Raw genomic sequence first — 18,170 nt, 5'->3', positions numbered from 1 at the left:
CTCAGAAAATGTAAATAGCTAACAAAATACATTCAGCTGACACAAGCATAAGCTAAATATCAATGCTTTTACCACCACCACAGCTACTTTGAATCGCTAACAGTTCCAAAGCTCTTATTTCATGCCGGGCACTGTCTCCAAGTGCTTTACATGCATTAATGGATCATTCTTTACAACAATCCTATAAGTAGTTACAATTATTATTCCAGTTTTGCTGGATGAGGAGGAAAGCATAGGAAAGTTAAGTAACTTGTCAAGGTCACAGAGTCAGAATTTGAACCCAGTCTGGTTCGCTTAACTGTCTAATCATGATACAATGCAGCCTGTCTGCAGTTACCTCAGAATCTTCTCACTGATTCTCCACTCCAAAAAATGACAAAAAAACCGTTAGGCACATTATTTCTGAATCCAGTTACTGTCAACTAGAGCTACTAGTAAAGCAAAATAACAACAATATAGATATTTTCAAGCTTAACTGTGATGACATTTACTAAAACTCTTCTAGAATAGACAGTGCTGGAGAATATAAAGAAATATACCAATTAAGAACAGTTCCAGAGGTTCCCATCGTGGCTCAGTGGTTAAAGAAGCCAACTAACATCCACAAGGATGCCAGTTTGATCCCTGGCCTTGCTCAGTGGGTTAAGGATCTGGTGTTGCCATGAGCTGTGGTGTAGATTGCAGACGAGGCTCGGATCCCGTGTTGCTGTGGCTACGGTGTAGGCCAGCAGCTAGAGCTCCGATTTGACCCCTAACTTGGGACCTTCCACATAGCAGGAGTGTGGCCCTAAAAGACAAAAAAAAAAAAAAATTTCCCCTAACCAATACCATTTTTTTTTCTTTTTAAGGCCGCAACTGCAGTATATGGAAGTTCCCAGGCTTGGGGTCGAATCGGAGCTACAGCTGACAGCTGCTGGCCTACACCACAGCCACAGGAACCCGGGATCTGGGCTGCAATCTGCGATCTACACCACAGCTTGTGGCAATGCCAGATCCCTGACCCACTGAGCAAGGCCAGGGATTGAACCTATATCCTCATGGATACTCACTAGATTTGTTTCCACTGCACCACAAGAGGAACTCCCCAAATACCAACATATTACAATAGTGTGGTATTGTATACACTTACACTATTCCCTACCTTTCAATCCCATTTTTTTCAACAATAAGCTGAACTACTTTTAATGGAATACAACTTTTACCTATAGAACTAGAGCACATTAGAACCTCATTTCTAGGCTACTGATCTTCCAACTTGGTTCACCTCATCATCTTAAGTATATGATACTTAAATATAGCACTGAGTATTCTGTATACCTCAAATATTTGTACATTGATCAGTTCTTTAAACAAAAAAAATTATCTTTCAATAAAGACTATCGTTATAATTAAACAATCACGATCACAAACGACTCTTTTATTGGCATTTATTTTAATAATGGCATAATTAAAGTCATAAAAGTTAAAATAATTAACTCAATGATACTCAATCCTGGCCACAGTTAGAAACAACCAGAACAACCCTCCTACACTGTTGATGGGAATGTAAATTGGTGCAGCCACTATGGAGAACAGTATGGAGGTTCCTTAAACTAAAAATGGAGTTACCATATGATCCTGCAATCCCACTCCAGGGCATATATCCAGATAAAACTCTCAGTCAAAAAGATACATGCATCACAATGTTCAACAGCAGCACTATTTACAGTAGCCAAGGCATGGAAGCAACGTAAATGTCCACAGACAGATGAATGAATAAAGAAGATGTTCTGTATCTACACAGTGGAATACGACTCAGCCATAAAAAAGAATGAAATGCCATTTGCATCAACACACATGGACCTAGAGATTATTATACTGGGTGAGATAAGTCAGACAAAGTCAAATATCACATAATATCACTTACATGTGGAATCTAAAAAATAATAATATAAATGAACTTATTTGCAAAACAGAAATAGACTCACAGACATAGAAAATAAACTCATGGTTAACAAAATTCAGGGAAGGTGGGGAATAAATTAAGAGTTTGGGATTAGAAGATACCTAGCGCTATATATAAAAGAGATATACAACAAGGATATACTATAGCACACAGGGAACTAGATTCAGTATTTTGTAATAGCCAATAATGGAAAAGAATCTGAAAAAAATAGTTTTATATATAACTGACTCACTTTGCTGTACACCTGAAACAGTGAAAACAACTATATTTCAATTTAAAAAAGAAACAATTAGTGCACTTTTTTAAAATTATGGATGTTTTAAAAGCTCCACGGGTGATTTTAACATTGCAGTCAGGGTTAAAACTACTGATTCATCCCTACTCTCCATTCTTAATAAAAATAAGCATACATTAAGATAGAAATGCTACCTGCAAATGTTCATGTGTAAACATATGTTCATAAGATTTATGAACATTTGCTAAATTACGCCCAGTACCATTCTCAATCTAGCCAGCACTAAATTTATTCCACAAAGTAGTAATACTACTACACATATAACCTTACCATGAACCTTCAGAATGAGTAAAGAATGAGATCCTCCTATGTTCTTGGGAGAGCCTGTCACATTGTATTTTCCATATGTAATCAAAGGTTGTTTAGAATGCTTATGAATTCGACCTGAAATTTTTTTTTCAAATGAAGATAAATTAATTCCTCAGGAGAGAAGGAATGAAGAGACAACGGCATGGCAGAGAAACAAAATCTCTTAAGGTAATAAAACACAAATAAATTTCAACAGCAATGACAAACATAAAATATTGTACATTGATTATAGTATATATTAATACATATGTATCTGTATATTAATATTATATACTATAACACATGGGGTAATATTTTTACATATAAAATTATATCTATGAGTGCACAGAATCATTCCAAATAGTTTGTGTATGTGGGTATGTATGGGGGTATGTGTTCATTCTGGGAATATATCCTACAGAAATACGTACCTATTAACCAAAGATATATGTACATGAATGTTCACAGAAACGTTTTTTTCAGATGGCCAAAAAAATTTAAATAAGCTAAGTGTTCATCATTAGGAAAATGAGTAAATAAGTTATGGACTATCCATTATTTTTAGAATATATGCAAGTATCCAAAGGATTTAAAGTAATTAAGAAATTTGATATGAAATATATATGAATCTTTGTCTCAAACAAATAAATATTAGAGTACATACTTCATCTTAATAATTTCCAAAAATAAGTATTTATACAAGACACAGGTTATACTATCTAAATGAAACAAACGATTAACAAAAAAAAGTTAGGAAAAATGGTCCAGCTAGATATTTATAAACCACTCTATTGAAACAAAATCAAAATTAGGGAGTTCCCATTGTGGCGCATCAGAAACAAATCCGGGAGTTCCCGTCGTGGCGCAGTGGTTAACGAATCCAACTAGGAACCATGAGGTTGTGGGTTCGGTCCCTGCCCTTGCTCAGTGGGTTAACGATCCGGCGTTGCCGTGAGCTGTGGTGTAGGTTTGCAGACGCAGCTCGGATCCCACGTTGCTGTGGCTCTGGCGTAGGCTGGCAGCTACAGCTCCGATTGGACCCCTAGCCTGGGAACCTCCATATGCCGAGGGAGCGGCCCAACAAATGGCAAAAGACCAAAAAAAAAAAAAAAAAAAAAACAAATCCGACTAGGAACCATGAGGTTTCAGGTTTGATTCCTGGCCTCACTCAGTGGGGTAAGCATCTGTCATTGCCATGAGCTGCGGTGTAGGTCGCAGACACGGCTCCGATCTGGCATTGCTGTGGCTGTGGTGTAGGCCAGAAGCTGTAGCTCCAATGAGGCCCCTAGCCTGGGAACTTCCATATGCTGCCAGTGCGGCCCTAAAAAAAAGCCAAAAAAAAAAAATCAAAATTAAAATTACAAGTCCCCTCAAAATGAATAACAATGAAGGTGCTTTACATCAAAATACATGCGATGCAATCAAAGCACTATTCAAAAGAAGTTTTTATCATCCTAAAAACATTTCCTTGGGGAGTTCCTGTCATGGCTCAGTGGTTAATGAATCCAACTAGGAACCATGAGGTTGCAGGTTCGATCCCTGGCCTTGCTCAGTGGGTTAAGGATCCAGTGTTGCCATGAGCTGTGATGTAGGTCAAAGACACGGCTTGGATCTGGCATTGTTGTGGCTCTGGCATAGGCCGGAGGCTACAGCTCCAATTAGACCCCTAGCCTGTGAACCTCCATATGCTGCGGGAGCAGCCCTAGAAAAGGCAAAAAGACAAAAAAAAAAAAAAGAATTTCCTTGGGAGTTCCCGTCGTGGCTCAGTGGTTAATGAATCCGACTAGGAACCATGAGGATGCAGGTTTCAATCCCTGGCCTTGCTCAGTGGGTCAGGGATCCGGCGTTGCATGAGCTTTGGTGTAGGTTGCCAAAGTGGCTTATATCTGGCGTTGCTGTGGCTCTGTCATAGGCTGGCAGCTACGGCTCCGATTAGACCCCTAGCCTGGGAACTTCCATATGCCGTGGCAGCAGCCCTAGAAAAGGCAAACACACACACACAAATTTCCTTTAAAAAAAAAAAAAAGTATTGAAGCAATCATTTCATTCAAGGTGCATTTAAAACAACAAAATACAACCTATTGAACCAGAAAGAAAAATTGATTAAAATAAAGTAGAAGTTAAGCTAACAAGTCTAAAATGAGAAGAATCAAGTTTGTAAAAGGCCATAAAAATCAATTGAGTTTTTTGGCAAATCTGACCACAGATAAAAGAATATCAGAGTTCCCTTTGTGGCTCAGTGGTTAACGAATCTGACCACGAACCATGAAGTTGCGGGTTCAATCCCTGGCCTTGCTCAGTGGGTTAAGGATCCAGTGTTTCCGTGAGCTGCGGTGTGGGTCGCCCACTCAGCTCAGATCTGGCGTTGCTGTGGCTCTGGCAGAGGCCAGAAGCTACAGCTCCTATTCGACCCTTAGCCTGGTAACCTCCATATGCCGTGGGTGCGGCCCCAGAAAAAAAAAGACAAAAAAAAAAGAAAGAAATATCACAAACAATATCAGAAATGAAAATGGTAACATAACCACTGATCCAGAAGATATTCTTTAAAATTATATGAAAATGCTATAACAATTTTAAGTCAACCAAAATACTTCAAAATCTAAATGAAATGGATGAATTTCTGAGAAAATCTAGAATTATAAAAATTGATCAAAGTATTAGTAACTCCGAAGAATAATAATAAAATTTTATTTAGTCAAATAGTTCCTTCCCTAAAGCTTAAACTGTTACGTGATGAGTTCTATCACACCATTAAAAAAATGTTTTAACTTGAATGTTTACTGTGGTAAAGAAATGTGACCATATTCAGGTATGTGCTTTCTGAATGTTTCAACCTCCTATCTCTGAGCACTGTCGATAGCCACAGAAGAGAAGAAAATTACCTACAGAAAGGTGGTGGTGGGGGAACAGCAGTTATAAAAAGAAGAGAAAGATAATGATGTGCTTAGCTTACAGCAGAAGTAAGGATATCAAGAAAAGTGAGTAGAAAACAGAAAACTGAAAAGTTATTTGAAATCTAAAAATGTTAAGCAATTTCCCCTATATCTTATTTTTGATAACTTTTGCTAGAGCACTTTTGCATATTTGGGTGGAAAGAGTAGTTAATTTTTCTGTTCTTATCAGTAATGTAGTATCTTTCCAAGCTTGGCATCGTCTTAGGAAACATCCAAAGCTTCTGACTCAGAGTGACGTTCCCTCTGAGCTTTTAGGCTGCCACCAACAAATGCCTCCTGAGCACCAAGCTTGCCCCAGATGACCGGGATTTTACATTTACATGAGCTACAGAGATTATACGATTGCTTTGGAAAAAAAAAATGGTTTCAACCTCACAAAGTCTCACTGCTTTTAAGCAGAGTGCAACTTATAAATGATCCACACATATATGACTAGAAAACAGACAAGACAATGAGGTAGGTGGTAACTGCACTTTGTTCCCCAATACAAGGGAACTGGAGAGTGAATTCTCTGAAGCAGTAACATCTAGGCTTGTTTTTTTTAGGTTTGGTTTTGTTGCTTTGCATTACACCAGTTTTTTAAAAAATGAACCTGTGTCTCTGACATACATATTTTTGTTAATAAACATATTCATGCACTATTGTTTTAATACATTATGAAGAGTATTAAAATATAAAATTTTAGAGATAAAATAAACCTAAAGAGAAAGTTCTAGTATTGTTCTCTGTATCCCCTAGATTACCTTACAACATGTACATCTTGGTTGGGAGAACATGTCCTAGAGCAGTAAGTTATCAAACCACAGTATGCAGAATAATCACCTGAAATGCTTGTTAAATGCAGATTCCACAGGTGATCAGTAGGCACATGAAAAGATGCTCAACATCACACTAGTTATTAGAGAAATGCAAGTCAAAACTACAGTGAGGTATCACCTCATACTGCTCAGAATGGCCAGTGTCAAAAGTCTACAAATAATAAATTCTGGAGAGGGTATGGAGAAAAGGAACCCTCCTACACTGTTGCTGGGAATGTAAACTGGTGCAGTCACCATGGAGAATAGTGTGGAAGTTCCTAAAAAAATTTAAAAATAGTTACTATGATATCTTGCGATCCCACTCCTGGGCATTTACCCAGAAAAGACGAAAACCCAATTCAAAAAGACCCCAATGTTCAAAGCAGCACTATTTACAATAGCCAAGACATGGGAGCAGTCTAAATGTCTACAGACAGGTGAATGGATAAAGAAGATGTGATACATATATACAATGGAATATTACTCAGCCATAAAAAAGAATGAAATAATGCCATTTGCAGCAACATGGGTGGACCTAAAGATTACTATACTACATGAATGAAGTGAAATAAAGACAAATATCCTATGATATCACTTATATACGGAATCTAAAAAAACGAGATAAATGAGCATACTTATAAAACAAAAACAGACTCACAGACAGAGAAAAACTTATGGTTACCCAAGAGGAATAGGTGAGGGGAAGGATAAAATAGGTGTTAGGAGTTGGGGATTAACAGATACACACAACTATATATAAAAAGATAACCACCAAGGACCTACTGTAGAGCACAGGGAACTGCATTTTGTATCTCATAGTAATCTATAATGAAAAGAATCTGAAAAGGAGATATGTATATATGTATGCATAACTCAATCACTTTGATGTACACCTGAAACCAACACAATATCGTAATTCAACAACAGCAATTTAGTGGGTCTGGGATGAAGTTCAGGAACCTGCATTTTGAGCAGTCACTCCAGGTGGTTCTGAAGAAGGTGGTCTGAGCCCCACACTTTAAGAAATACCACAAAGGACAAGATAGAAACTCTCTACCATGCCAAGAGCGTGGCAACATCAGCAGGAGCAGGAGATAAAACAATACTCTTCTGCACATCCATATCCACAAAGGAGGTTTTTCCAGAGAAATGTAAGAACCAACACTTAAAACATTGTTTCCATCAGAAAATGCATTCCAATTTCTACAGTGCTGGCCTAAGAAGAAATTTTTGGCATCACCATAGACTTAAAAACACGCATAACTTATTGTACAACAGAATTCATCCATTTAAATAAAACTGCTTTTCTTTTAAAGTATAAACCTTTCAAGCATAAAAATTTTTAAAGTATAAATGTGAACTGTTAAACCCCCTAGCAATTTAAGTCATTGAGTCAATGAGCTTTTGTGGAGCAGCTATAAGACGCTGGGCACCAAAGGAAGCAGTTTGATAGAATAGAAATGAAGCAGGAGACAGAGAGGTCCCAGACTGAAAAACTGTAATCTGTTCCCTGTGGACAGGTAACTTCAAGGTAAAAGCTGCATCCTGCTTGGATAAAAGATACAGACCATCTATTTCCCATCCTTGAGGTCAAGGAGACCTCCGGAACTGGAACTACGCACTGGCAGACAGGTGCCTCAGGGGTCAGAGAAAGGAGGGGCACCAGACCATAGTACGTCCTGTCAACCTCCCGGAGACCCTTGTGCTGGAATCCATCCTGGCTAAAAGGTGCGCGTGCACACAGGGGAGGCCCTGAGTCCGGACAAAGCCAGATGAAGCAAAACGATTGGCCAGAGGAAGCCCGCAAGGACTGCCCCCATACAAGAGATTTAAATGACCTCCAAAGCATGTGTTGCTGCTCTTCCTCCCTTGCTCTTTCTCTCTCTCTTTCCCGCTCCCCCACCAGCCTGCCTGTGCCTGTATTTTCTCCACACCTGTCTCCTCTCCCTTCCCCCTTTAAATAAACACTTAATTGCCTCACTACCCTCAGTCTCTTTGCCGAATTCTTTCTCCAAAGGGACAATGTTCCCGGGACCTACGTCAAGTGGTTAAGGTTCAGCATTCTCACCCGACAGCCACCGGAGAAAAGACAGAGCAACACTTTTGTAATTGGAACAAAATTGGGCTTAATTCCTGACTCTGCTAGTTGTTTGATTTTGAACAAGTTTCTTTGCCTTTCTAGGCTCCAGTTCTCTTATCTCTACAATGTGAAATACAATTTCTATCTGCAAAGTCTCTGTGAGGAATAAATGAAATGTACGTAACATATAATAAATGAAAGCTGCAATAACGATGGAGTTCCCACTGTGGGGCAACAGGATCAGCATTGTCTCTGGAGCGCTGGAATCTGATTCCCAGCCCAGGAACTCCATATGCTGTGGGGTAGAAAAAGGGGGAAAAAAAGCAATAACACAATTACCTGTACTTTAGTAATACCTGTTTTAAAAACACAAATATTTGACTGTTTCCTCATTAAAAAATGTACGTCCTACATTTTCCATGTTTGAAAGTATTGAATGTGTGGGTTCTGAGGTCACAAAGTTTAGGTTCAAATTCCAACTCTACCATTTACTTGTGTGGACAAATGACTTAACCTCTCTAAGCCTATTTCCTCCCATATAAAATAGGGATAATAACAGTACATATCTAGTAAAGGTCTCTATGAAGATAAAAATGAAAAGCAATGATAGCACTGAGCCAATAACCAGCATATAAGTACCAAGTGATTTTTACTCATTTTTAGCATTTAGCCATATTTGCTACTGCAAGTAAGAATACACAATTTGACTAAGATAACCAAACACATAGCCTACAACTAAATATGCAAATATTCCTAAATTTTCTCTAACACTGAGTAGATATTTTACAGTGCTTTAAAACCTTTTAAATCTCTACCTATAGTAGAAAATCTAAGCCATATCACAGAATCCAAACTACTATATATAAAATAGATAAACAACATTAAGTCCTACTGTATAGCATAGGGAACTATATTCAGTATCTTGTAATAAACTATAATGGAAAAGAATCTGAAAAAGAAGGTATGTGTGTGTGTATGCATATAATAGTGATTTAGTTATACATATATATACACACACACATATATGTATGTATATGTATAACTCAATCACTTTGCTGTACCCCAAAACTAACATAACATTGTAAATCAACTATACTTCAATAAAAAAATAAACCGTATGATAGAACACGCAAAGCTTTCCACAATTTTGCCTACACCACATTCCCTCCCCCTTTAGCCCACTGCCATTCCCCCATTCCATATGCCCAGCCTGTCACCATTTTCAAAGTAGGCCAGATGCTCAAAGTTTGGGGTAGTATTATCCCCAGGGAGATGAGTCAAGAAATATTACACTACCTTGACACTTGTTCTTCAAAACATCATTTGCCAAGACTTGAAACAAAATCTAATTCTTATTAATATGTGTTGCAGGACCTACCCAGGCAGTCTTAAGGATAAATTAGACATTCAAACTCATAAAACTACCTTAGGCTACACTTGGCATCAGACTGACCACGGATATGGAACAGGAACCAGAGCACACGTGCAAGGCACCATGAGGCATTCTTTTTCAGTGGGAGGTCTTGGCAGAAGTTTACTCGGCTGCCCAGGAGCTATTCTCTTTAACCCCCTCCACCTCCCTGGAGAAAGCTCAGTCCAAGGAGATGAGATTCATATAGGACAGGTCGTCCACAAGAGCCCATATCTCTTACAGTAACCCCAAAGTCCTGCTTTTAGCATCCCTTCAAGAGATCTGCCAATGTCACTACACTCAGGGAACCCTGAAGATACGGCTTCTTACCAGGTATTTACAGTTTCTTCCAGATCCAAAGGCAGTTTACCAACCAGAAATCACTTCCGCCATAAGCGTATTACCTTATAACATAGTTGACAATACCTTTACCTAATTTCCAGAGAAGCAAAGTTAGAAGGTCAACCAAAGTCAGATTGTCAGGCAAAAAAGGAAGAGGGTTTAATAATGCTTCAGCCACAAATGCATATCTTAAAAAAGAGCAACTGCAGTAGGCTCTCCTTAAAAGGAGGGATATGGGGAAAGTTGAGAGAAAAAAAAAGATAATTTTTTTGAATATACTTACCATCATCAGCTGCACCACCTGCTAGAAATATGTAGTAGCTTGTGTTTAGATTGAATCTATTCTTCACCCCAGGAAGGGTAATGTTTCTTCTGAAAGAACACTGCATGACACCATCTGCCAACCTCCAAGCCATATCCTCAAGAGAATCCTGCAGACACACACAATGGGTCTTCTCAGCACTTTCCAAAAATGTGCTAAAAATAAGATATGATCAAAATCCTGGCCTGTTCAATTTCCTTTCCCTAAGATCCTCTGTGCATGTTTTGTCTTCAATGTCATTGTTTTTCTACTTCCTCTTTGAAAAGTACAAGAAACACATTCTTCCAGTTTATTTATCTTTATCCCATTTGGCAAAAATAGCATTTTTACTACCTAGGTTAGAAACTTTTGGCAGATGCACTAACTCCATATGGCCACTAACACATGATCAAAAACACTGAAGAAACAATTAGCAAGTAGTACCCTAGTAGCCAAAATGCAACATGCAACTGGGGAGAAGTTTCAACCCCATGAGAAAGTTATGCTGAGAACATAATGCATCATTACATAACAGCACTGCTCTATCAGAGCTCACTTACTTCTCAATTGCTGTGTGAAAATGACACTTCTCTACCAGAAATAGGCCACCTTTGGCACAGGTGCCAACAATGGGCACTTAAGACAACTGCCTAAGACACTAAACCGGTCTCCACCATGTGTGCACCTCTTTCTCACCAGTCAAGAAATTGTGTAACTAACCGAGCTCCTGTTGTGGCTCGGTGGTTAACAATTCCAACTAAGAACCATGAGGTAGTAGGTTCAATCCCTGGCCTTGCTCAGTGGGTTAAGGATCCAGTGTTACCATGAGCTGTGGTGCAGACACGGCTCAGATCCCGCGTTGCTGTGGCTCTGGCGTAGGCCAGCGGCTACAGCTCCGATTTGGCCCCTAGCCTGGGAACCTCCATATGCCGCGGGTGTGGCCCCAGAAAAGCCAAAAAAAAAAAAAAAGAAAAGAAAAAGAAAAGAAATTGTGCAACTAACATAAGCTTCTTCTTAAAAATCTGTCTGTAAGGCTTTTGAAAAGGGGCTGATGCTTGACCCTCTTAACAAACCATAAAATATTTTTTATAAGATGAAACAAAAAGGACACAAGCAAGAATTCATCTTTTCCTAAAAGAGGTAATTGTTTTATGCTTTCTAAGATAGAAAAGGGGTGTGGTAACTACAGTTAATAATAATGTATCAAAACAGCATAGACATATACATATACGAATACACAGCTAGATAGACAGAGGTTGCAGAAAGGTTTCTCCCAGGCTACCATAAGAAATGAACCCTGCTGCCGGGCCCCTGCTTGGTCCCTGCTGCCAACTGCAGGTTTGGAATATATCTTGCACCACAGCCATGCCACTGTCGGCTGCACAGCCAGAAAGCAGACTGCCCAGATGGAGATTCCAGAATTTTCACACCTACCTTAGAGTCCATTATAGGGTGACTTCGCCCTGTCAAACGGGAAGGTTGTATGTGCACAACCTGGTCTTCACGAATACACATATAAGCATCATCATCACCCTGAAAAACAAGCGCAAATGAGAAAAAGTTCAAGGAAATGCCAACATTCCATTTCTTAGAAAAAGTCCCTGATGAAATCAAATAATAACTGATACCTCTAAAACATAATTTACTGACTCGATCTTAAGGATACTACAAATTCTAGAGAATCGGCTGACATATTAATTAAAAATAATTTTGCTATAATACAATACAATTTCAGTGTGAAAAACAGATTCAAATAGACATAGAACACGGTTATATGTCCAGAATCCACACCAACTGAACACCATTGTTAATGCTTTCATATATATTCATCGAAACCTATTTGTATGTATAACCTATTTTTCTCCCCAAATAGGAAAATACACAGTTTTGTTAACTTTTTTTCACTAAACTTTTCCTAAACATTGTTCTGGATGCTTATTTTTAAGTAAATGTGTCCTATAAATTTTCATAACTGTAAGTACACTACATTATATTGGGTTGGGGGGGTAATTTTTAAGATGAAAGATCCTATAATCAAACATTGTTAACACTATACACACTTAATAGAATTACTACTACGTATTGAGACCAAACTGTCCAAGCTCAAGGGGGCATTCATTGTCAGTCTAATCCTTATCCATCCTTTAGTTTCCAATATTCCTTACCTCTAGAAGTTCAACATGACTTAAAGTGACTATCAGAGTATCTTTAAAGCACCGTTAAGTCATGGTACAAATGAATAATCTGGATTTTAAGTTATTTATATAGTTTGGGTTCTTCTGTTTATTCTAAATTTTCCCCACAAACTATCTAACAAGGCCTTTTATGCGCTTTAGTCACTAAATTTCTTATCAAGATCTAAGACTAACCAGTTATAAAATTTTTGCTATAAATACTAATGTGATATCCTTTTTTATTTTTATTTGTTGTTGTTGTTGTTGCTATTTCTTGGGCCGCTCCCGCGGCATATGGAGGTTCCCAGGCTAGGGGTTGAATCGGAGCTGTAGCCACCAGCCTACGCCAGAGCCACAGCAACGTGGGATCCGAGCCGCGTCTGCAACCTACACCACAGCTCACGGCAACGCCGGATCGTTAACCCACTGAGCAAGGGCAGGGACCGAACCCGCAACCTCATGGTTCCTAGTCGGATTCGTTAACCACTGCGCCACGACGGGAACTCCCCCTAAATTTTTTATTTTTTAAAGTTTCATTTTTGAGAAGTCTCAAGCTCATAATCTCAGTAAAGCCATTATCCCTGTTACACCTCTTGTATTCAAATTAGAATAAGCACAACTCAAAATAAGAAATTTGGAGTCAGCAGAAGTTGACCATGGTAATCAACTGTAGTTTAATAAAAAAATTAAAAAAAAAAAAACAAATTTGGAGTCATCATAACCTAGTGCAGGAGTCTATGCACCACAACACACAGACCAACTTCAGCCTGATGCCTGTTTTTTGTGCAGGCCACAGGCCAAGGATGGTGTTTACACATCTAAATGTCTTTTTTAATTAAAAGAATAACATTTCATGACCGTTAAAAATATATTAAATCCAAATTTCAGTGCCAGTAAATAATTTTATTGGAATACATCCATACCTACTAATTCACGGACCACCTATGGCTGCTTTAGCTCTGCGACAACAGCTGCGTGGCTGCTGCAGAGACCATGTGGCCAACAGATTCTAAAGTGGTTGCTATCTGGACCTCTCCAGAAAAAGTCAGCTGGAATCTGATTTAAATAGTATGTTTTCTAGAATGTTTATCATCAATGGGGCATAGGAACTTTGTTGTTACTTTAAACAAAATTTAATATAACAAACTAGTTGATTTTTGAGGCAAACCGATGATAAGAAGTCAACTAACTCATCAAGGCAGCCCTCCCACATACTGGAGGGAGGATGGCGAGGCAGGGGAGGTCACGCTCAGTTCTCACTTCTCTACTACGAGGGTAAGAGAAGGTGCCAGGACAACCCTGGGCTCCAGGCAGGTGTAGAAACAACAAATGTGGAGTGTGAAAGGGCACATATAATGATGTCCAACCAAATTCCTGGACGGGATAGAACCTTTTCCCCCTGTTTGTTGTTCTCAATTCAAATGTTTAGACTGCATTCGATGAGGAAATATTATGTGGATCTTGTGGGAGAAATAAAGATAACTACATAGTTCCTACAGTCAAAGCCTACTGTTTTTGGTTTTTGGTTTCAATGGCCGTATTGGGCAGCATATAGACGTTCTGAGCCAGGGACTGAATCCAAGCCACAGCTAGGGCAACGCCAGATCCTTTAACACGGCACTGGGCTGGGGATTCAACCAACGCTTCCACAGTGACCCGAGCCACTGCAGTCAGATTTTTAACCACTGTGCCACAGTTAGGAACTCCCAAAGACTATGTTTTAACAGAGTAGACAGTTTAAATAGTATATGAAATAGGACAAAACAGAGAATTAAACAAAGTGCTACAGAAAGATAATTTAGGCAGGGTCAAAGGGCTGAAAAGCCTTCTCAGAAGACAATATTAACCAGGCCTTGGGGGGAAAAAGACATTTATATGTGGATAAGGTAAAACTGTGATTAAGGAAAAAGTTTCCCAAACTGAGGAACTTCCAGGACTAAATATATAGAAATATAAAATATATATGTAATTGTTAGAAAACAGGCAGTTTTGTTGGCCAAAACAGATATAGGGTGGACTTCCCGTTGTAGCTCAGTGGTTAACAAACCCGACTAATATCCATGAAGATGTGGGTTTGATCCCTGGCCTTGTTCAGTTGGTTAAGGATCCAGTGTTCCCATGAGCTGTGGTGTAGGTCACAGACATGGCTTGGATCTGGCATTGCTGTGGCGTAAGCTGGCAGCTACAGCTCCGATTAGACCCCTAGCCTGGGAACCTCCACATGCCACAGGTGCAACCCTTAAAACAAACAAAAAAAAACACAGATATAGGGTAAGGCCAGAAACACCAACAAGGAATTTGAAGAGTTCTGAAAGTCATTCCATAGGAAAAAAAAAAAAAATGCCCTATAACTACTAAAGGTTCACCAATGGCTTTGAGGGCTAGGACTAAAATTATCTCAAATTTGGTCAAAATTTTAACCTGAATCTATTGTAAAAATTGTGAGACGGTCTACAAACAACTGGCCTTAAAAAGAAAAAAATCAAGAAAAAAGGTAGAGTTAAATTGTTCTAAAATAAAAGAGATTAAGGACATAAAACAATTAAATGCCTTGAGTGATAACTAATGAGATCTAGATCAGAAATTCAAAAGTATATATGTGTGACCTTACTGTGGAAACTGGAATATAGACTGCATAAAATGATTATGCCACTGTGATAGAGAGATTATGATAATTGGAAGAGAATGTCTTTCTGAAGAGACACATGCCGAAAACTAGATAGAAAATGTCATGGTATCTACAACTTACCTTTCACATAGGTCAGGGGAAAAAATTGTGTGTTTATATTCAGCAATTAAGTTAATCTACACACAAACACACAGATTGTTGTACTACTTCCTGGTACTTACTGGTACTTGTTGTACTTACTAGTCTCAAATTTCATATAGGTTTAAACCTTTCAAAACAAAAAAGTGGAGTGGGGATGAGAAAGAAGAACCTGAGAAGTGAATAAAAAAGAGAAATGGAAACCACAAAGCTTCCTCGAGCACCAGAGAAGATGGCGGGAGCAACGGACGAAATGGTCCATATATTGCCTAGGACAGTATCAGACAAGAAGCAAGGAATCGGTAACAGTAATTAATTATTGCTGTTGAACACCAAGCATGAAAAACACAAGAGGATATTAGGAGGGTAGATAATAAACTCAACATCACAGAGGATGCTCTGTGTTGTCCGGAACACTCATCTGGAAGAGACCACCCCACAGCTGGAAATCCCAATCTGGACCCACACAAGAGAAGTCGGGATAGGAACACTCTGGGACAGGAGTGTGGAGAAACTACTTCTAGAATAAGACAGCATTGGGCAGGAGAAGGCAGAGAACAGAAGCAGTAACGTGTATACTTGTACACTTTATCTCATTTGGCAAAATATCTGAGGTGAGCGAGATGTGTGTACTTTGAAATTTGGTTAAAATTCAATTAGCAAGTCATTGTTAACAAAAATATGGAAAGTTGTACTTTCATCAATTTCAGTGATGAGGTCTGATACCAAAACAAATGCTATCATTAACTTTCCAACTGAAAAATGGTATAATTTTAGGCTATCTAATCAGTATTCATAACATTAGACAAATTCAGTACTTAAATTTACATAACCTACTGATAAGAAATATGTCATAAAAATATCCTAAAAATTTTAAATAACCAAAAATAGAAATAACTACTTTAAAAATATTTTTTGATGATGATTTATTTCCCCCAGTTTAGGCAAACAGGTGTACAGATGATTTTAATCATTAAATAGGATTGCTCTGTAAATCAACTGCACCTGCATAACTAAGTCTTTTTTTATAAACATTTTGATGAGTACTATACTAGAAACATAAGTAAGATAAATATATCTTGAATTAGAGATAAATGCTTTTGTACCATCTATGCCCACAACTTAGAGGAGAAATCACTGGTCTACTTGTAGGCTCCTCATCACAACACTCACTGCAATCCTCTTGCTGTAGGATTTTATGTGACCAGAAAAGAAATGTGCTAGTATACTATTTCATGAGGTTTGGCTATAAAGCGACTAGATGGTCTTATTTAAGGGACTAGAACACATAACTAAATGTGTACTCTACCTCAGATATGAACCTTAAGGAAATTACACATTTATTCCAACAAGGCTACCACTGTTAATCCATGCTGGACTCATCTTTAAAATTTCCTTCCTAACCAGTTCTACTCACACAGGTACTACCACCATCATTCCTTATTGCTTTATTTTATTTTTATTTTTTATTTGTTACCCAGACTCCTAATACACCTCGTGCCCCCAACTTGGTTTGTTTTTGCCAGAACAGAGAATACCCTAAAGAACATGCTGCAGGTCTAATGGTAATTACAAAAGGGAAGTGGGGGAAATGTTTTGAACAACTGTAACATCATATGAACAAGTAAAATTTCCCATAAAAGCAACTCTAAAAGAGAGTCATGATTTCTTACATGTTATTTTTAGACATATCTGTTAGCCTATGACATCTCTGTTATCTCACAGGTTTAAGGTGTGCCCCCTGCTGAACGAAAACAGTAACGAGTGCACTGTGGACCTAGAGAGTGAAATACACAGGTCATATTGTATATTGCAATGGCATCCCTTAAAAAAAGGTACTGTGGCTTCCTGCAGTATTTACAGCCAGCCTAAAAAGGACCACTGCAATCAGCATGCACTTTTAAGGAAAATATTCCTTCTTCCATCACAGAACCTTAGAGTTCCTTTTTTTTAATATGATTTCCTGGAATTCCTGCCATGATGCAGGAAGTTAAGAATCTGACTACAGCAGCATGGAGTGCTGTGGAGGTGGAGGTTCGATCCCCTGCCAGGAGCGGTGGGTTAAAGGATCCGGTGTTGCCACAGCTGCAGTATACTTCACAGCTGCAGCTCAGATTCAATCCCTGGCCCTGGAACGTCCATACACCACAGGTGTGGCCATAAAATTAAATTTAAAAAAAAAAAAAAGGAATTATCATTTCCAAATAAAAGTGATATTAGGTTTAAAACCTGACTTCTTGGGTTTGCAAATGTGGAAGTTCGAGGCTTTCTCCATTTGAGGCCTTTTCCCCCACCATGGCCAGCTCTACTTGAACACGACTGATGCAAGTCGTAGACTTTTTCACCCCATTTTTTCAAGTTTTATGGAAGTATAGCTGATTTACAGTATTGTGATAATTAATTTCTACTGCACAACAAAATGATTCGGTTATACATGTACACATATCCATTCTCTTTCACATTCTCTTCCCACACTGATTATCGGAGAATATCGGGTACAGCTCCCCGTGCTGCACAGCAGGCCCCCCCCCCCCCCCCCCCGTTCCTCCTCCTCCCCGGGAGATCAGAAAGCTACTGCAGCACCCTGCTCTCCACACCACAGCACGAGACTGCCACCTACAGAGCCTTTCCACCCACTCAGTGCTACGCAAGGAGAGGGACAATCAAGTGAAAGTCAGTGCTGCCTTCTGCAGACCTGGTAAAGAATCCATTTATACCTGGACACATCCGTTTTAATTCTCTGTCTGAAAAATATGCCAGTGACCATCAAAATGGGGCAATGATGGCAGCAACCCAGGCTGTAGTTGCTGGCCCCT

General features: G+C 38.9%; 1 protein-coding gene across 1 annotated transcript in view; it reads right to left on the bottom strand.

The window, feature by feature from the left end:
* FRRS1 (ferric chelate reductase 1) overlaps positions 1 to 18,170 on the bottom strand; it is a 101,706-nt gene that overhangs the window by 9,603 nt on the left and 73,933 nt on the right. Inside the window, 3 exon segments of the mRNA XM_047782917.1 lie at positions 2,511 to 2,624; positions 10,396 to 10,543; positions 11,848 to 11,946. Of these exon segments, the coding sequence (XP_047638873.1) occupies positions 2,511 to 2,624; positions 10,396 to 10,543; positions 11,848 to 11,946 (361 nt within the window).

The sequence above is a fragment of the Phacochoerus africanus genome, chromosome 6 (genome assembly GCF_016906955.1).
Source record: "Phacochoerus africanus isolate WHEZ1 chromosome 6, ROS_Pafr_v1, whole genome shotgun sequence".
In the NCBI taxonomy this organism is placed as follows: domain Eukaryota; kingdom Metazoa; phylum Chordata; class Mammalia; order Artiodactyla; family Suidae; genus Phacochoerus; species Phacochoerus africanus.
The sequence above is the reverse complement of the archived record's forward strand: the minus strand, read 5'-3'. Positions and strand labels throughout refer to the sequence as shown.